General features: G+C 38.7%; 1 protein-coding gene across 7 annotated transcripts in view; it reads right to left on the bottom strand.

Annotated features, from left to right (window-relative positions):
• Positions 1–21,398, bottom strand: part of ptpn2b (protein tyrosine phosphatase non-receptor type 2b) — a 153,356-nt gene that overhangs the window by 68,842 nt on the left and 63,116 nt on the right. For 6 of the 7 annotated variants that reach the window (XM_059022574.1, XM_059022573.1, XM_034000684.3 and 3 more), the window contains one exon: positions 4,671–4,880. The exons of the other annotated variant lie outside the window; for it this stretch is intronic. In XM_059022574.1, coding sequence (XP_058878557.1) covers positions 4,671–4,880 — 210 coding nt within the window. The remainder of the gene's footprint in view (positions 1–4,670; positions 4,881–21,398) is intronic. 7 annotated transcript variants of the gene reach the window in all.

Below are 21,398 nucleotides of genomic sequence, written 5' to 3'. Positions count from 1 at the left end.
TTAGGCAGGTGTGAAAAAATGCTGTAAAGTAAGAATGTTTTCAAAAATAGACATGTTAATAGTTTATATTTATCAATTAACAAAATGCAAAGTGAGTGAACAGAAGAAAAATCTACATCAAATCAATATTTGGTGTGACCACCCTTTGCCTTCAAAACAGCATCAATTCTTCTAGGTACACTTGCACACAGTTTTTGAAGGAACTAGGCAGGTAGGTTGGCCCAAACATCTTGGAGAACTAACCACAGTTCTTCTGTGGATTTAGGCAGCCTCAGTTGCTTCTCTCTCTTCATGTAATCCCAGACAGACTCGATGATGTTGAGATCAGGGCTCTGTGGGGGCCATACCATCACTTCCAGGACTCCTTGTTCTTCTTTACGCTGAAGATAGTTCTTAATGACTTTCGCTGTTATGTTTGGGGTCGTTGTCATGCTGCAGAATAAATTTGGGGCCAATCAGATGCCTCCCTGATGGTATTGCATGATGGATAAGTATCTGCCTGTACTTCTCAGCATTGAGGAGACCATTAATTCTGACCAAATCCCCAACTCCATTTGCAGAAATGCAGCCCCAAACTTGCAAGGAACCTCCACCATGCTTCACTGTTGCCTGCAGACACTCATTCGTGTACCGCTCTCCAGCCCTTCGGCGAACAAACTGCCTTCTGTTACAGCCAAATATTTCAAATTTTGACTCATCAGTCCAGAGCACCTGCTGCCATTTTTCTGCACCCCAGTTCCTGTGTTTTCGTGTATAGTTGAGTCGCTTGGCCTCGTTTCCACGTCGGAGGTATGGCTTTTTGGCCGCAAGTCTTCCATGAAGGCCACTTCTGACCAGACTTCTCCAGACAGTAGATGGGTGTACCAGGGTCCCACTGTTTTCTGCCAATTCTGAGCTGATGGCACTGCTGGACATCTCCCGATTGCGAAGGGAAGTAAGCATGATGTGTCTTTCATCTGCTGCAGTAAGTTTTCTTGGCCGACCACTGCGTCTACGGTCCTCAATGTTGCCCGTTTCTTTGTGCTTCTTCAAAAGAGCTTGGAAAGCACATCTGGAAACCCCTGTCTGCCTTGAAATTTCTGCCTGGGAGAGACCTTGCTGATGCAGTATAACTACCTTGTGTCTTGTTGCTGTGCTGAGTCTTGCCATGGTGTATGACTTTTGACAGTAAACTGTCTTCAGCAACCTCACCTTGTTAACTGAGTTTGGCTGTTCCTCACCCAGTTTTATTCCTCCTACACAGCTGTTTCTGTTTCAGTTAATGATTGTGTTTCAACCTACATATTGAATTGATGATCATTAGCACCTGTTTGGTATAATTGTTTAATCATACACCTGACTATATGCCTACAAAATCCCTGATTTTGTGCAAGTGTACCTAGAAGAATTGATGCTGTTTTGAAGGCAAAGGGTGGTCACACCAAATATGGATTTGATTTAGATTTTTCTTCTGTTCACTCACTTTGCATTTAGTTAATTGATAAATATAATCTAAAACTTTTGCACAGTACTGTATATATATATATATATATATATATATATATATATATATATATATATATATATATATATATATATATATATATATATATATATATATGACCAGGTGTGTGACTACACGCAGCTAGGGTAGGTACCATTGCTTTAGCTGCCCCAGTGCTTAGGTAACGTGGTGCATGCTCAGCCCTTGGTACTTCGTGCCTTGATGCGCACAGTGCTCTCAGTGCTCATGGTACTTCGGTGCACACAGGGCTCAGTGCACACATTGTTGGTGCTCACGGTGCTCAGTGCACACAGTGATGGTGCTCACGGTGCTCACAGCAATGTGCTAGGTGGCAATACCAAGAACACCGTGCTCGGCAACAGCTTTGGTGTACCCAACCTCAGCCCCAACGGCAGCCCTTTCACAACACATCAGTTGCAGTATTGGTGTGCTTGCACCTCAGACACCTGGGTGCTCACCACCGTGTACACCAGTTATGCATTACAGTTCTGTATGGGGCCTCCACACTTCCAAGGGGTCACAAATCTGTGACGGACCCTCTCAAGGGCTGGAGTGCACCAACAGGACGCAAGTCCAAGTCTTAAAAGTCGGTCGTAAACAGTAAGTCAGACGATAATACGTCTGACTTTTTTTTTTCAATACTTCTGGTGCACCAACACACAATTAGTTCAGACTTAACTATGCCCAACGTTAATGCTTTAAGTCTAGCATATGTAATGCGCGTTCATGTGAATACAATGTGTATATTTAAATTAGTTGTGTTTTAAATAAATACATGATTACAGAATGTGTATTTTAATTTATTAGAATACTCTCGCATAAATTTCCTTGAAAAATATCACCGGATATTTCAACCTAGTTGCTAAGCATTCAGAAACAACTTCTTACACCCGCGAGCCTTTAAAATTATAAATTCAAAAAAAGGTCAGCAGTGGTCACAAATACCCTGCAACTGGTACACCTAAAGTCAAGGAAAGGGGAGCAAGGGTTGATGATCTTCAGCGCATACTGTTGGAGAAAGAGATAATAAAAGTAGAGACAGAAACTAATTGTAGAAAAAGAGAACATAGAGAAGAAAAAACTAAGTATGGAAATTGAAATTGTAAAATATAAGATGACGTGTGATAGAATCTATGGTGACAGACAGAATGTAGATTTTGTGTTTGTAAAAAAAGATACGGATTCTCTTATATATTTTTTCTTTAATTCATTTCTCTCTGTTTATTTAAAATTTTATTTTCTGTTTATAATCCCCCTCCCACCACAAAACAAATCTATATCAATATTGTTACTGTATCAACTGTTATTTTCAACTATTTACAATGGCAACATTAGTTATTAAATCTTACATAAATAAACATTTTAAACAACACTACTCTACTGGTTTTCACTTGATAGGAAGATGAGATTTTTATCAGCCAAATGTTTTTAAACGTTACAATCAAATAATATTTAAAGGTTTATTTAAAACAAAAACAATATGTAAAGGATTATTATATTTGATACAGATGATTAGATTGTGTGTGTGTGTGTGTGTATATATATATATATATATATATATATATATATATATATATATATATATATATACACACACACACAGTGTGCCGTGAAAGTATTTCTCCTCCGTCTGATTCTCTGCATTTTTGACACTGAATGTTATCAGATCTTCAACCAAGACCTAATATTAGATACAAGGGACCCTTGAGTGAACAAATAACACAAAATTTTGATACATATTTCATTTATTTATTAAAGAAAGTTATGCAACACCCAATGCCCCTGTGTGAAAAAGTAAATCGCCCCCCTTAGACTCAATAACTGGTTACACCACCTTTAGCAGCAATACTGCAACCAAACGCTTCCTTTAGTTATTGATTAGTCTCTCACAGCGCCGTGGAGGAATTTTGGCCCCCTCCTCCATGCAGAACTGCTTCAACTCACTGACATTGTGGGTTTTCGAGCATGAACTGCTCGTTTCAGGTCCTGCCACAATATATCAATGGGGTTTAGGTCTGGACTTTGACTAGGCCATTCCAAAAATTTCTTGTTCTTCAACCATTCTGATGTAGACTTGCTTGTGTGTTTCGGATCATTGTCTTGTTGCATAACCCAGCTGCGCTTCAGCTTCAGCTCACTGACGGATGGCCTGACATCCACCTGTAGAATTCTCTGATAAAGAGCAGAATTCATGGTTCCTTCAATGATGGCAAGGCGTCCAGGTCCTGATGCAGCAAAGCATCCCCAAACCATGACACTACCACCACCATGCTTGACCTTTGGTATGAGGTTCTTACTGTGGAATGCAGAGTTTGGTTTTTCGCCAGACATAACAGGGCCCATGTCGGCCAAAAAGTTCCACTTTTGACTCCTCTGTCCATATAACATTGTTCCAGAACTCTTGAGGATCATCCAGGTGCTTTTTGGCAAACTTGAGATGAGCATTCATGTTCTTCTTAGTGAACAATGGTTTCTGCCTTGCTACTCTGCCATGAATCCCATTTTTGCCCAGTGTCTTTCTGATGGTGGAGTCATGAACACTGACCTTAGCCGAGGCGAGAGAGGCCTGCAGATCCCTGGATGTTGTTCTAGGGTTCTTTGTGACTTCCTGGACGATTTTACGCCTTGCTCTTGGAGAGATTTTGGCAGGACAGCCACTCCTGGGAAGATTCTCTACTGTCCCAAACTTTCTCCATTTGGACAATATGGCTCTGACTGTGGTTCGGTGGAGCCCCAGAGCCTTAGAAATGGCTTTGTAACCCTTTCCAGACTGATAGGCATCAACAACTTTTTTTCCAGAGGTCTTCAGGAATTTCTTTTGTTCGTGGCATGATGTGCCTCTAGAACCTGTGTGCTGACAACGTCACTCTGATAGTAAGGGCCAAAGTTAGTTAGATTTATATTGGGCAGGGCTGGACCAAATCAGGCCTGGTTGTTAACCAAAGTACTCAAACACCTGACCCTAATTACCCCTTTAATTGGGTTGAGTTAACTAAGGGGGCAATAACTTTTTCACACCTGAAGATTGCATGTTTGATTACCTTGCACACCAAACAAATGAAAGAAGCACCAAACTTTGGTGTCATTTTTTCCTCAGATTCTCTCTATATACTACTACTAGAAAGTACGAGAAAGAAAACAAACTTACAAAAATATGTCAACTTACCAAAAGAATACAAGTGTCTACCAGTGAGAATGTCCCAGAGCGTCCAATTCCAGCACTGCAGTGAACCACGGCAGGCCCATGCTCTGAACTGAGACAGCCAGTCTCCCTGACTTTAAACAGAAAATTAAGGAATGAAGCAGGAGATTCTGGAACTCCGAAATCTGGCCAAGTGGTATAATGAAAGTGATATATCTCTCGGGTTTCTCCAGTCTAAAAATAAATAGGAAAAAGCAAAATTATAGTGGTCCACAAAAAAAAAGTTTCAGTGTTTCAGAAACTTTAATTAAAAGGTAACATATTTAAACCAAGGATGAGAGATACCAATGCACTGCTATAATTTATCATACACTATCATTGCAGATGTATAAGGATTACTGAAATTCAAGAGAATTCAAGAGTACCGCACACTTACATACATATTTTTTTTAAATGGATGCACAGACTGCATCAAAGCGTAACATCATCATCAACAATTCACATTTCTATAGCGCATTTCATGGCAAGGATTAAAAAGCGCTTCTCTCACAAACACACACACACACACACACACACACACACACAAAGGAACATGTAAATCATTAAAATTATGTCTTATACAGAATTTGATAAAACAGAAACTTAATATAAACATACAATTAAACAACAACAAAAAGAACACACGTTAAAAGGAAAATAAATGGTCCCAACTCCCCACTGTTAAGATTCCAACATAACGAGTTTAAAAGACACACAATAATTATTACCCACCCCCCCCCCAACATAAGCTAATGGAAAAAAAAAAAAAGAAAAAAAGTTTGTGTTAATCATTTATTGAGAATCAAAAGGAAGAAAAATATGTGTCAATATTTTGTCTGTGAATAATCTTTGTTGTTTACTGCCTAAGCATTTATTAATTGCTTTATTGTTGTTGTGGGGGAGAGTGTTGTTATAGCCCTGCGGGGTGACCTGCTGTCTGCCACTATCAGTGTTGGCCAGTCTACACTATCCTAGTCACGCTGGCCGAGCATCGCAGCAGTGGAATACAAGAAAATAAAAAGCACTACTGTTTTTCCAAGAATCGGTCTGTACAATCTTATTTATTTATTTATTTTTTTTGTAAATGCATGTAAAGCAACTGTTGTATTTGGAAAATCTATTGGATGGGCAGTACAGATCATCAACCCATGCAGAGACGGAAGCGATGACATGATCAATTGGGGATGGGGAGATGAGATGAGGCTGCTTGCTTCTGTGTTCTCATCGGTTGATACAACGCCGCCCCACGTCCTGTGTGAACAGTTAAGGGGCGTTCACACCGGAGGCGGCGCGCATGCCGCCTGCTTGCACGCTGCGCTGCAGTACTGTTCACACCAAACGCGGCAGGGTAAAGTCAGTGGGCGGTCCGTTGTTACGTCACAGCTGCAGGTAGAGTGGCTTTTGGTTACCGGGCAAAAAACAGTAAATGTTAGCGGGAAAATAAAGCTCTTTTGACAGAACTGAAGACACTGACAAAAGACAAAACTGAGGAGTGAAACATTATAAATATTTTTTTTTACAAAACGTAATTGTAACCCCCACACCACCACAATCCCCCCCCCCCCCCCCCTCCTATATATATACAGTACTGTGCAAAAGTTTTAGGCAGGTGTGAAAAAATGCTGTAAAGTAAGAATACTTTCAAAAATAGACATGTTAATAGATTATATTTATCAATTAACTAAATGCAAAGTGAGTGAACAGAAGAAAAATCTAAATCAAATCCATATTTGGTGTGACCACCCTTTGCCTTCAAAACAGCATCAATTCTTCTAGGTATACTTGCACAAAATCAGGGATTTTGTAGGCATATAGTCAGGTGTATGATTAAACAATTATACCAAACAGGTGCTAATGATCATCAATTCAATATGTAGGTTGAAACACAATCATTAACTGAAACAGAAACAACTGTGTAGGAGGAATAAAACTGGGTGAGGAACAGCCAAACACAGCTAACAAGGTGAGGTTGCTGAAGACAGTTTACTGTCAAAAGTCATACACCGTGGCAAGACTCAGCACAGCAACAAGACACAAGGTAGTTATACTGCATCAGCAAGGTCTCTCCCAGGCAGAAATTTCAAGGCAGACAGGGGTTTCCAGATGTGCTTTCCAAGCTCTTTTGAAGAAACACAAAGAAACGGGCAACATTGAGGACCGTAGACGCAGTGGTCAGCCAAGAAAACTTACTGCAGCAGATGAAAGACACATCATGCTTACTTCCCTTCGCAATCGGAAGATGTCCAGCAGTGCCATCAGCTCAGAATTGGCAGAAAACAGTGGGACCCTGGTACACCCATCTACTGTCTGGAGAAGTCTGGTCAGAAGTGGCCTTCATGGAAGACTTGCGGCCAAAAAGCCATACCTCCGACGTGGAAACAAGGCCAAGCGACTCAACTATACACGAAAACACAGGAACTGGGGTGCAGAAAAATGGCAGCAGGTGCTCTGGACTGATGAGTCAAAATTTGAAATATTTGGCTGTAACAGAAGGCAGTTTGTTCGCCGAAGGGCTGGAGAGCGGTACACGAATGAGTGTCTGCAGGCAACAGTGAAGCATGGTGGAGGTTCCTTGCAAGTTTGGGGCTGCATTTCTGCAAATGGAGTTGGGGATTTGGTCAGAATTAATGGTCTCCTCAATGCTGAGAAGTACAGGCAGATACTTATCCATCATGCAATACCATCAGGGAGGCATCTGATTGGCCCCAAATTTATTCTGCAGCATGACAACGACCCCAAACATAACAGCGAAAGTCATTAAGAACTATCTTCAGCGTAAAGAAGAACAAGGAGTCCTGGAAGTGATGGTATGGCCCCCACAGAGCCCTGATCTCAACATCATCGAGTCTGTCTGGGATTACATGAAGAGAGAGAAGCAACTGAGGCTGCCTAAATCCACAGAAGAACTGTGGTTAGTTCTCCAAGATGTTTGGGCCAACCTACCTGCCTAGTTCCTTCAAAAACTGTGTGCAAGTGTACCTAGAAGAATTGATGCTGTTTTGAAGGCAAAGGGTGGTCACACCAAATATTGATTTGATGTAGATTTTTCTTCTGTTCACTCACTTTGCATTTTGTTAATTGATAAATATAATCTATTAACATGTCTATTTTTGAAAGCATTCTTACTTTACAGCATTTTTTTCACACCTGCCTAAAACTTTTGCACAGTACTATATATATACACACACACATATATATACAGACACACACACACACAATACTTCGAAGGCTGCACAGCAAACAAACAAAAAAAATTGCGATCGCTCTGCTCTACCGGAGAAAGAAAAAAACTGTATGTAAGATCGTTGTGGGTACATGACATCCTGAAGAAAAGAAAACATTACGGCGAATACCATTGGCTGCTCCAGGTGAAGTGGCATGGCAGCACAGCATTGTTTAAATAAGTAAGTTTACTATCCAATTTTTCAAATTTTTACTTATGGGTCATTCCGTGTCAATACATCATTGTCACCCACAGGTCTCAGATTTGGATAAAACGTTTTGCTTTATCTTTTAAAAGTTTGTCTGCAGTTAATTTATCAAAAAAATGCTTACGTTATAGTAGCAGGTGCATAATTATTTTCAATGTGGAGTTTAGCACAAAAAATATATATGACCTCATTTACGTAATTATGTATATTTAATATTCACCTCGGTAATCCCATTTGTACACCCACAGACCTCCATTCTACATCTTTTTTTATTAATATCTCGGTAATTATTAATTGTATACAAAGCCGGGAAATCTGAAATTAAAGCGAGCAGCTTTTCCTCCATTTTATTTTTTTATTTCTTCCTCGTAAAGGAACCTCCTACTTTCCTGATTGGCTGCTGGTAGGTTACGTCACGACGCGGCGCGGCAAAAGTTGAAAATATTTTATCTCTTGCACGCCGCATCCCTCTGCCGCTGCGCGTAACCGCCTTCATTGAAAACCATTGCGGTGTGAACGCCCCTTTAGGTTAACTATAATGTGAAACGAAAAAATAATAATAAATCGCCCACGCCACCCACACTGCATCAGTGTGAATGACCTTTTAGTGTCCTGGAATTATGAGGCCAGCTGGCAAGCCTATCTGTAATTAACAAAATCCAAAACAGTGAGGCGTTTTTTCTTTGTGCAATGCCCCTTTTCTACATTTTTTTGAAGAGCTTATTTAACTTACATTTGAGTTTTCACTTCCGTGTACAAAAAAAGTAAAGCACAGTAATTATTATTACTGTGGTTTATTTGAGAAAATGTGGTTTTTGCCACTTTGCTTACTGTGTAGGAACCACAGTGCCGGGGATTAAAACATGAGGTCTACTTTTATACTGTTTCTGCCTGAAATACACATTCTCTCAAAATGGAACGAGGTAACCAGTGGTGTACCACAGGGATCAGTATTAGGTCCTCTGCTATTCCTAATCCACATTAATGATTTAGATTCTGGTATAGTAAGCAAACAAAAAAAGGAGGAGTGACAGACAATGTTGCAGCAGCAAAGGTCATTCAAAATGATCTAGACAGCATTCAGAACTGGGCAGACACATGGCAAATGACATTTAATAGAGAAAAGTGTAAAGTATTGCATGCGGGCAATAAAAATGTGCATTATAAATATCATATGGGAGATAGTGAAATTGAAGAAGGGAACTATGAAAAAGACCTAGGAGTTTATGTTGACTCAGAAATGTCTTCATCTAGACAATGTGGGGAAGCTATAAAAAAGGCTAACAAGATGCTTGGATATATTGTGAGAAGTGTTGAATTTAAATCAAGGGAAGTAATGTTAAAACTCTACAATGCATTAGTAAGACCTCACCTAGAATATTGTGTTCAGTTCTGTTCACCTCGTTACAAAAAGGATATTGCTGCTCTAGAAGGAGTGCAAAGAAGAGCCACCAGAATTATCCGGGGTTTAAAAGACATGTCGTATGCAGACAGGCTAAAATAATTGAATCTATTCAGTCTTGAACAAAGAAGACTACGCAGCGATCAGATTCAAACATTCAAAATCCTAAAAGGTATAGACAATGTCGACCCAGGGGACTTCTTTGACCTGAAAAAAGAAACAAGGACCAGGGGTCACAAATGGAGATTACATAAAGGGGCATTCAGAACAGAAAATAGGAGGCACTTTTTTACACAGAGAATTGTGAGGGTCTGGAACTAACTCCCCAGTAATGTTGTTGAAGCTGACACCCTGGGATCCTTCAAGAAGCTGCTTGATGAGATTCTGGGATCAATAAGCTACTAACAACCAAACGAGCAAGATGGACTGAATGGCCTCCTCTCGTTTGTAAACTTTCTTATGTTCTTATGAGTTCTTTGAGGAGTGGCTCGCAAATGTTTTTGCAAATCAGAAGTAGCTCTTCATAGTAAAAAGGTTGGAGACCCCTGCTCTACAATGTGTTAGAAATTTCAATATGATAATGCAGAACCTAATTCTAGAAAGTCTAGAAAATGCTGGATTCTAGGTGAACATTCTTAGAGCGTATAAAAGGGTTAGGCATAAGATGATTGCCATCATTACCAATAAGTCAATATGGGGAAAAAGTAAAGAGCTATCTGAAGACCTTAAGCAGAAAACTATTTATTATAACTGCTTGGAAGTTATTACATTGAAATTGGAAAACAATGGCTGCCCTATTTGTTGTAAATGGACAAAGAAGTGAAATTTCTCACAAACGACACCTTACAATTTCTCATAACCGACACTTTTCAAAAACAAGAAAAATGTTGGTTATGAGAAGTTAGTGTCGGTTATGATTTTTATATTATTTACTTGTATACTTCAAATCATTTTTGGGGGTGTCACACATTAATAACACTAAAATCCCATTATATAGATATAGTTAGGGTTACAATCAGTTTTATATTCTCTTCCGGATCCAGATTTTCTCTCAGATACTGCAATATGTGCAAAAAGATTAATGCTGAAATTTCATTGGTCCACAGCAGCTAGTTTTTTACTGTAGCAACTTCCCTTTAAAAAGATAATCATACTTAGATCATCTATGCTCATTTTTGCTTCAATCGGATATTATTATTAGGACTGTCAAGCGATTTTAAAAATTAACATTAATCTTACAACATTAATCTTAGTTAATCTCGGTTTTAATCGCATATTAGGGGAATTTTCAAATAACTATGTAGCTTGGTGTCCGACTGACATATTTCTCAAAACAAATTAATTTCCTATTGAAAATTATATATTTTTAGAAAGGTAACATTTTAATCTACACTGCACAAAAACTTAATACATTTAAAAAATGTTTTTGCCTTTTTTTGTACTTTCATATTTTGAATTTCATAACCGACCCCTGTCCCAGAGTTTGATTTTTAAGTTTCAGAGTGAAATGTTATACATTTAATTATTATAATGTTATGTTTTTATACAAAAATCTGAAAGAAGTATTTAGGTTGTTTCAAAAACATATGTTAAATATGAGAAAAGCTATGTCATTTTCTATTTATACACCATTCTATGCATGTCCCAGAGTTTTTCACACAAAATCTCATAACCGACACCCACTGACTTTTTGTGTAGAAATGATAACATATCAATAAAGGCTTTCAAACAAGGTGAAAGGTCAAGGGTTTCTGTAGGGAAGGACTGGAGACAGAGGTAAATATGCTCTTCATTATTTTTAAAATATTACCGTTGAACTCACTAGTGCAGCCTGGCACAGTTGTGTAGCTCATAACCAACACCGCTAGCAAAACATGGAAATAAAAATATTTATGAAATGTACATGTATTTAATATAAATTTACTTTATACTCATTGTTATTATATTGAAAACGGAAAACAATGGCTGCCCTGTTTGTTGAAAATGGACAAAGAAGTGAAAATTCTCACAAACGACACCTTACAATTTTTCTCATAACCGACACTTTTCAAAAACAAGAAAAATTTTGGTTATGAGAAGTTAGTGTCGGTTATGATTTTTATATTATTTACTTGTATACTTCAAATCATTTTTGGGGGTGTCACACATTAATAACACTAAAATCCCATTATATAGATATAGTTAGGGTTACAATCAGTTTTATATTCTCTTCCGGATCCAGATTTTCTCTCAGAGCTGACAGTTAAGATATTAATAAGATGTCTTTGCATATAGCAAGGCTGAGCTGTGTATTTGTGAGAAGTTTAGAAGATGCAGGGAAAGAAGAAAAAAATATATTGAGAGACAAAATAAGTACCTAGCAAAGGAAAGAAGTAAAAAGAAATACATACCAATAAGAAGTGTCAGATACGGTACAGAGAGGTAGAAGAAAAAAATTGGACAAAGGCTTTTCATAAAAAACAGAAGACAGACCGACAACTAAAAGAACTGATCACTGTCACTCCACAATCAACACCACCACATCCTGTAAATCAGGGTAATAAGTGTGCAGAAAGGCCCTCTGTATCTGGAGCAGGCCAGGTCCAAACGCATGAATCACTGTGCACCTCTAGAAAAAGTCTTGGGAAGGGATGACAGATAGAAGAGAATACTTCCAAAGAAGAAAGACCTGAAATGCCACAGAAAAAGCAAAGTTCCTTGAGGAAAAGATAAGAAAGCTAGAAAGACAAACTGAAAAATACAAATTCTGATGTAGACTTGCTTGTGTGTTTCGGATCATTGTCTTGTTGCATGACCCAGCTGCGCTTCAGCTTCAGCTCACTGACGGATGGCCTGACATTCTCCTGTAGAATTCTCTGATACAGAGCAGAATTCATGGTTCCTTCAATGATGGCAAGGGATCCAGGTCCTGATGCAGCAAAGCATCCCCAAACCATGACACTACCACCACCATGCTTGACCGTTGGTATGTGGTTCTTACTGTGGAATGCAGTGTTTGGTTTTCGCCAGACATAACGGGGCCCATGTCGGCCAAAAAGTTCCACTTTTGACTCCTCTGTCCATATAACATTGTTCCAGAACTCTTGAGGATCATCCAGGTGCTTTTTGGCAAACTTGAGACGAGCATTCATGTTCTTCTTAGTGAACAATGGTTTCCACCGTGCTACTCTGCCATGAATCCCATTTTTGCCCAGTGTCTTTCTGATGGTGGAGTCATGAACACTGACCTTAGCCGAGGCGAGAGAGGCCTGCAGATCCCTGGATGTTGTTCTAGGGTTCTTTGTGACTTCCTGGACGATTTTACGCCTTGCTCTTGGAGAGATTTTGGCATGACGGCCACTCCTGGGAAGATTCACTACTGTCCCAAACTTTCTCCATTTGGACAATATGGCTCTGACTGTGGTTCGGTGGAGCCCCAGAGCCTTAGAAATGGCTTTGTAACCCTTTCCAGACTGATAGGCATCAACAACTTTTTTTCCAGAGGTCTTCAGGAATTTCTTTTGTTCGTGGCATGATGTGCCTCTAGAACCTCTGTGCTGACAACTTCACTCTGATGGTAAGGGCCAAAGTTAGTCAGATTTATATTGGGCAGGGCTGGCCCAAATCAGGCCTGGTTGTTAACCAAAGTACTCAAACACCTGACCCTAATTATCCCTTTAATTGGGTTGAGCTAACTAGGGTGGGCAATAACTTTTTCACACCTGAAGATTACATGTTTGATTACCTTGCACACCAAGCAAATGAAAGAAGCACCAAACTTTGGTGTCATTTTTTCTCTCAGACTCCCTCTATATACTACTACAACCCACAAAAAAATCTGACCAAATACAATGTGAAAAATGTGCAAAAATGCAGAAAATCAGACAGGGGGCAAATACTTTTTCACGGCACTGTATATAGTTTTTAAATGTATTTAAATAAAGGGCACAAAGGGTACCATGTCAACTGGAATATGATATAGAAGGACGGCCTGCAGTTTGTAACCCTTTCTTCTGATGTTTTAATGAATTGCACCCAAGGATTTAGCTATAAGATGAAGTGCTGAGAAAGAAACTCATAACCAACACAGAGCTTTCATAACCGACACCCCACACTCATAACCAACATTGTAATTAAAATTAGAATTTAAAGAAATATGAAATATAAATTTAAAAAACAAATGCTATAGTTGTTTTCTATTTGCAAAACACTCCACATCTGTCTAAGTACTGTTTGCTTAGGATTTATTTTTTCTTCAGGAAAAAAACTTATGAAAATGTTATTTAATAGAGTGTCGGTTATGAGGTAGAAATTTAAATAATTTAAATTAAAAACAATACGTTTCTAATTATTGGGTGAAATATACATAACAAAAAAATTTCAATTCTACATAGTTATTTGAAAATTCCCCATTAAATTGTTACAATTACTATGTCCATCTAATTTAAATTTGTTTTATTACTGACGCTATTGTTTTTATTATCCTTAACTGTAAATAAAATTGTTTCAAATGTATTTATTTATGTATTTATTTAACCAGGAAATTTACCCATTGAGACCACCACCCAAATTTACTAGGGGCAATAATTTAGAAATTACAAATACAACCAACACAATAAAATGTGCGGTTCAGGCTTGATCAGCAGCATACAGAGATCAGAAAATATAATACATAGGATATCTATTTTTAAATGTGATTGTGAACTGAAATAAATTTAAAAAAATTATCATACTTAGCTTGATATGGGCTTGCAGCGATCCTGCATTTCTGTCGAAACTGGTGGGTTTAATTTGTTATTGTTAAAGAGCTGCTAGTGTATTTTGAGACATGAAGACGTTTTCAGCACGTAGCAGACTCAATGTACTCATATTTGATACTGGAACTCACTTTGACAGTATCGAAGTAAGCGTCTTTCTGTCCAGTGAGCCGTCAAAAAAAAAAAAAAAAAAAAATCCTATTCATTTTTAGTGCTTTGCTCCATTAAGAGGTTCAGTGACTAACTTTCTATTTAAACAATAACTGCACTCAGACACTCAATACGTTGCTGCAGCCTGGATTGAAGTACGGTGTGCTGAAAGGCTCAATACACAGCAATGCGATTAAAACGCGTATAAAAATAATTAATCTCTAAAAACATTTACGTGTTAATCGCATAAGTTAATTGTGATTGACAGCCCTAATTATTATTATTATTTATTATTATTATTATCATTATTATTAGTGTGTGTATTATGTTTTTTATATTTATTATATTTATAAATGTGTACTTTGTTTTGTTGTGCAGCACATTTAATTATTATTGTAATTTGTAGATTTTTTTAGTAGCTGCTACTCAAACAACAACATTATGACAGAAAAGCTGCTGATGCAGCTTCATTTACTTTCCACCACAGCCTAATTATATGTGCCATTTAAAACGTTTACAACATGAAAAACTATAATACCCAACAATGGTAAACTTTTTTTATTATTATTAAAGCCAGCATAGTCATCCAAAAGGGCAGTATATAACTTTCTGTCCCTTTGCAGGTGTGTATTTTCTCCTTCGTTTTTGTTATGCAAGAAATACAAAAAACATGTCTGCTTTTAGAAATATTTTTTCAAAGACTGCTAAGTTTAATGGCCACAGCTGTCCCCAGTGGTGGGAATGTGTCATTTCCGGCTGAGAAAAGAGCAAAACTGCCATTTCACCCATATTGATTGGCTCATGGCGGTCATGTTTGTTCATGTAGGAACTTTTCCTGACTAACTTTTTTAGGGAACAGTACAAAGATAACGTATACCCAAGATTCACGTCAATTGGCCAAAGGGTTCATGAGGAGATGTCGTTTAAGCGTTTTACGCAAAATCCAACATAGCTTCCACACCATGTGACCGATCCATTTTTCCTTAAGTAGAATCAATCGTGGACATGAGTGCACTATGTACAAAATTTTTCACAGCTGTACTATTTACCGTTCATGAGAAGAAGAGATTTGATAATTTCCCAAAATTTTCATTATATCCAACATGGCTGCCATACCATGTGACCAAAAGCCACCATATTGACCAGGACAACACCCCATAGTCCTCTACATCCATGTCAAATTTCATGCGTTTTGGTGCAGCCGATAAGAAGTTATAGGCAGTTTTATAGCCAGTTGTGTATGTTGATGATGTCATGCATCATGTTTGACCTTTAGGAGAGGTCAGAGGTCACGGGCGATGATATTTTTTCATAGAGCATATATGACTTCCTATACGTGTTCCATTATAATTCTGACCCTGTCGGCACGCCCTAGGAGTTAAAATTTCAACGTAAATTCCAATATGGCCACCGCGCCGTAACAATCCGTTTCAAACTTCAGCAGTTATTACTTTCCAATGGTCTGTGCAATTGTGTTGACAAAGTTTTTTTTACAATTACCAATATGGCCGCCAAACCATGTGACCAAAATGTGTCATTTTCATATCAACAGTACTTCACGTGAGTCTCTATGGTCATATAAAGTTTCACGACTGTAGTGTATTGTATCTTGGATTTATACATGAATGTATAAAAATAGAGCCGCTGTGAAACGGTTATTTGTGCGCCGCGGCCATGTTTGTTGACGAAAAAGCGTGGATTTTACAAACGGTAGAAAGGACCTGGTCATGAACATGTGTGCCAATTTAGGTGTCAATTGACATTGCGGTTTAAGACAAGAAGATTGTTGAATATTTGGCGCCAATCCAGCATAGCGGGCAAAGTAATTGTTCAATCGACCTCGATTGAGCATATGTTTTTTTATAGGCCATTGCTGCACCATCTGCTGCCATTGTCACAGTTCCACTTTAAGTTGTTTTTAAAGGCAAGAGTTTTGAAAAAAAAATTTCAAATTTCCACGAAATCCAATATGGTGGTCGAACCATGTGACTTTTTCATTTGGGGACCAGTCTGGTTGTCCAGCCATAGGCATCTACTTACGTATGCGTTTTCATAACTCTGCGATGATGTTTGGGAATAATAATAATGATAATAATGATAATAATAATAAACACAGCAATAACAATAGGCTTCCCAGCCTTTGGCTGATCAGAGCATTTGTGAACAGCAGTTTTCAGTTCTTTCCACAGATTCTCGATTGGATTCAGGTCTGGACTTTGACTTGGCCATTCTAACACCTGGATATGTTTATTTGTGAACCATTCCATTGTAGATTTTGCTTTATGTTTTGGATCATTGTCTTGTTGGAAGACAAATCTCCGTCCCAGTCTCAGGTCTTTTGCAGACTCCATCAGGTTTTCTTCCAGAATGGTCCTGTATTTGGCTCCATCCATCTTCCCATCAATTTTAACCATCTTCCCTGTCCCTGCTGAAGAAAAGCAGGCCCAAACCATGATGCTGCCACCACCATGTTTGACAGTGGGGATGGTGTGTTCAGGGTGATGAGCTGTGTTGCTTTTACGCCAAACATAACGTTTTGCATTGTTGCCAAAAAGTTCGATTTTGGTTTCATCTGACCAGAGCACCTTCTTCCACATGTTTGGTGTGTCTCCCAGGTGGCTTGTGGCAAACTGTAAACGACACTTTTTATGGATATCTTTAAGAAATGGCTTTCTTCTTGCCACTCTTCCACAAAGGCCAGATTTGTGCAGTATACGACTGATTGTTGTCCTATGGACAGAGTCTCCCACCTCAGCTGTAGATCTCTGCAGTTCATCCAGAGTGATCATGGGCCTCTTGGCTGCATCTCTGATCAGTCTTCTCCTTGTATGAGCTGAAAGTTTAGAGGGACGGCCAGGTCTTGGTAGATTTGCAGTGGTCTGATACTCCTTCCATTTCAATATTATCGCTTGCACAGTGCTCCTTGGGATGTTTAAAGCTTGGGAAATCTTTTTGTATCCAAATCCGGCTTTAAACTTCTCCACAACAGTATCTCGGACCTGCCTGGTGTGTTCCTTGTTCTTCATGATGCTCTCTGCGCTTTAAACGGACCTCTGAGACTATCACAGTGCAGGTGCATTTATACGGAGACTTGATTACACACAGGTGGATTCTATTTATCATCATTAGTCATTTAGGTCAACATTGGATCATTCAGAGATCCTCACTGAACTTCTGGAGAGAGTTTGCTGCACTGAAAGTAAAGGGGCTGAATAATTTTGCACGCCCAATTTTTCAGTTTTTTATTTGTTAAAAAAGTTTGACATATCCAATAAATTTAGTTCCACTTCATGATTGTGTCCCACTTGTTGTTGATTCTTCACAAAAAATTACAGTTTCATATCTTTATGTTTGAAGCCTGAAATGTGGCAAAAGGTCGCAAAGTTCAAGGGGGCCGAATACTTTCGCAAGGCACTGTAGATAGTTAAACATGCATGCACTATTTTACTACTTGTTCAATGCATAGTGATCATTTTTGAAGTTATAGTTACAGTTTTTAATCAATCTCATGCGCATCATAAGGTTGAGATGGTCTGGAACAGGGGTTTTCAACCTTTTTTTCAAACTGTACCCTTTCTGTCAGGTTTCAGCTAAAAGTACCTTTTACAATTTTCACTCACTGAATGGTACCACAATTGCAATAAAAGGCAGAATAATCTGGTTAACACATTCCCCCCCCCCCCCCCCCCCGCGTTTGTTTAATATATAATTTTACACAAGTCTGGGACTGACAAATTGAGACAGAATCCCAAACAGTAGGCTTCATTCTTAACTTAATTACATTTCTTTAGATGCAAAGAATTAAAAGGCAGTATTTACAAATCTTTTTAAACACTCATATGCACGTTCTATAGGGCAAAGTCATTATAAATACAAAATAGTCTGCACTGTAAATGTTTATTACATTACTATTTACTTCCCACCTCAGCATACTTGTGTGTCATTTAAAATGTTTACAGTATCAAAAACTTTAACCTCAAGATAAAACAATAATTACTAACAATACAGTTTTTTATTATTATTAAAGCCAGCATAAAAATGATCCAAAAGGGACTGTATAACTTTGTCACTTTGCGCTTTCTGACTGTTGTGTTTTCCTTGAGTTTTCTATTGCTAGTAAGAAATGTATCCAACACCGAAAACATATTTAATCAGCTGCTATTGCTGTTCACAAAATGCAGCTGCGGTAATAAACAAAAAATGTCAAATTATGAGTATTGTGATGACTTTGTATGTTTACCACAGCATTTATAATTCTAAACGCATAAACTCTGTGCTTCACTGATACGACAAATTGAAAACAGCAAAGATCATGAACAGCACAGTGCTCTCCAGGCAAATTGCCAGATGCCTGCTTCACCTATATATCAGAGTGGAAATCCACAATCAAAATCACGCATGCGTACAGGTGGAAAATGTGGACGTGACAGATTGTGTTTTTTTTTTTTTTTTTTTAAATTAGCAGTTAACGTTGAGCTGCTAAACAAAAATTAAAATAAGTATACATCGTGGTTTGGAGAACATATAATACCATTAAATTCAAGATCATTATTTTTATCTTACTTTCATTTTTATTTGTGCATTTCTGAGTCGTCCTGTGTACCTCCTATGACCTTTAGAAGTACCCCTAGGGGTACGCATACCCCCGGTTGAAAACCCCTGGTCTAGAATATTCTAGAAAGATGGAATTTTACATACACAAATGCAAAAATCATAAGTAAAAGTGATGCTTAATTTTTTTAAGAGGGGATATGGGCAAGTAATTCATTTATAAACAGCTGGGACATGTATCAATTATCAAAGGCTCAGGTGAAAATAGTACGGAGCAGGGAAAGGAATAGAAGGGATAGGAAAGGGACAGATGTATGCCAGCCAAAGCATAACGTTGCAAGGAGTGGCTATATCAGAACTAATTGAAGGGATTGAGAAAGCACTATATAATCAAAGTAAAGAGCAAAGTTGCAGACATTATGCTAATGACCTTCTGGGAATAATGAAAGAGGAAATCATGGACATACGATTAGGTACGGTCACCCGGAAGGCACAAAGCGAGTTGAGATGGAGGCTACAGCTCCATAACCCAGAAGAGACCGATATATTAGGTGAAATATGGTATGGCATAGGGAAAATGGTAGAGAGCCACCAAGGCATACTGGTTTTTATATGTCGATCTCGTACACTACACCTGATAATCAATATAGATTAGCAGTTAAGGCAAGGCCTATTGGGGTAGTGTATAACAATAATACTGTGATTTATTGGAAAAAGCAACTTGGAAGGTTCAGAAAGAGGTCTGGAGTGGTATGCAACATAAGAGCTGTTGCTATGAGACAAATACCCACGTGGTATGCAGGTGTGAGGCTGTTGTTTCTATTAATAGCAATTTAAGCACTGAAGTGGAAGTGTACCCGTTATCACAGGTAGAAAGGGCAGTGCAGATAGATTGATGTCGATGGTGCATTCTGAGCAATCACACAGAATTTTTATATGGTAATATTAAGGGTAAATCACTCCCTAGATTTTGTTTTGCACCTATTCACTCAGTTCAGATGGGAAATATTTATTTACCTGCCTCCAAAGCCAGTGGATTTGAAATTGCAGTCTGGTGGAATGGCAACTACCTGGCACCTTGTAACGGTCACTCTGCACAACTGAGAAGCAGTTGCACTGCCCTCCCTAAGGAGATACTACTGGCCCTATTCTTATAACTAAAGTCAGCAAGAGTGACAGACAGCAAAAGCAGGGACGTCAGAGGTGTCAGTTTCACAAACAACCGGTTTATTGTTGTGAACAATAATGTCAACAAATGAAATATGAACAAAAAACCAAAATACAGATGGGATAGAACCAATAAGAAATAAAAATAAGAAAGATAAGAAAAGAAAACAGATAATTGCAGGGAACAGGTAAGAATAAAGCTAGTACAGATACAGTGCCTATAGTATGTATTCACCCCCCTTGGACCTTTTCACAGTTTCACAACCTGAAATCTAGATGCATTTAAATGGGATTTTTTTTCCTTTGATTTACACAATCTACTCAACACTTTCAATGTGTGAAAAAATGGGGGGGTGAAAAAACAAATCAATTAAAAATAAAAACCTGAGAAGTCTTCATTAGATAAGTATTCACCCCCTTTGCTATGACACTCCTAAATAAGCTCAGGTGCAACCAATTGCCTTCAGAATTCACACAACAAGTTAAATAGAGTCCATCTGTGTGCAATAAAAGTGGGTCACATGATTTCAGATTAAATACACCTGTCTCTGTAAGGTCCCACAGTTGGGTAGTACATTCAAAGCAAAGATACTACCATGAAGACCAAGAAGCTTTCAAAACAAATCTGGGATAAAGTTGTGGAAAGGCATTGAATATCCCTTGGAGCACAGTCAAGTCGATCACTAAGAAGTGGAAGATATACAGCAACACCCAGAATCTGCTTAGAGCAGGACGTCCTCCCAAACTGAGCAGCCGGGTAAGAAGGGCATTGGTCAGAGAAGCCAGCAAGAGGCCAATGACAACTCTGAAAGACCTACAGCATTCCATGGCTGAGATGGGAGAAACTGTCAATGTGTCAACAATAGCTCAGGTACGCAACAAATCAGACCTGTATGGAAGCATGGTGGTGGCAGCATCATGCTATGGGGATGCTTTTCATCGGCAGGGACTGGGAAGCTGGTCAGGGTAGAGGGCCAAAATGGATGGAGCTAAATACAGGCAAATCCTTGAGGAAAACCTGCTTCAGTCTGCAAAAGACTGAAGACTGGGATGGAGATTCACCTTTCAGCAGGACAATGACCCCAAGCACACAGCCAAAGCGACACTGGAGTGGCTTAAAAACAAGAAAGTGAATGTCCTAGAGTGGCCCAGTCAAAGCCCAGACTTGAATCCGATTGAGAATCTGTGGCAAGACTTGAAGATTGCTGTCCACCAATGATCCCCATCCAACTTGACAGAGCTTGAACAATTTTGCCAAGAAGAATGAGCGAATATT

This window comes from Acipenser ruthenus, chromosome 4 (assembly GCF_902713425.1).
Source record: "Acipenser ruthenus chromosome 4, fAciRut3.2 maternal haplotype, whole genome shotgun sequence".
NCBI lineage: Eukaryota > Metazoa > Chordata > Actinopteri > Acipenseriformes > Acipenseridae > Acipenser > Acipenser ruthenus.
Note: the sequence above shows the minus strand (reverse complement) of the source record. Positions and strands in the feature narration are given on the sequence as shown.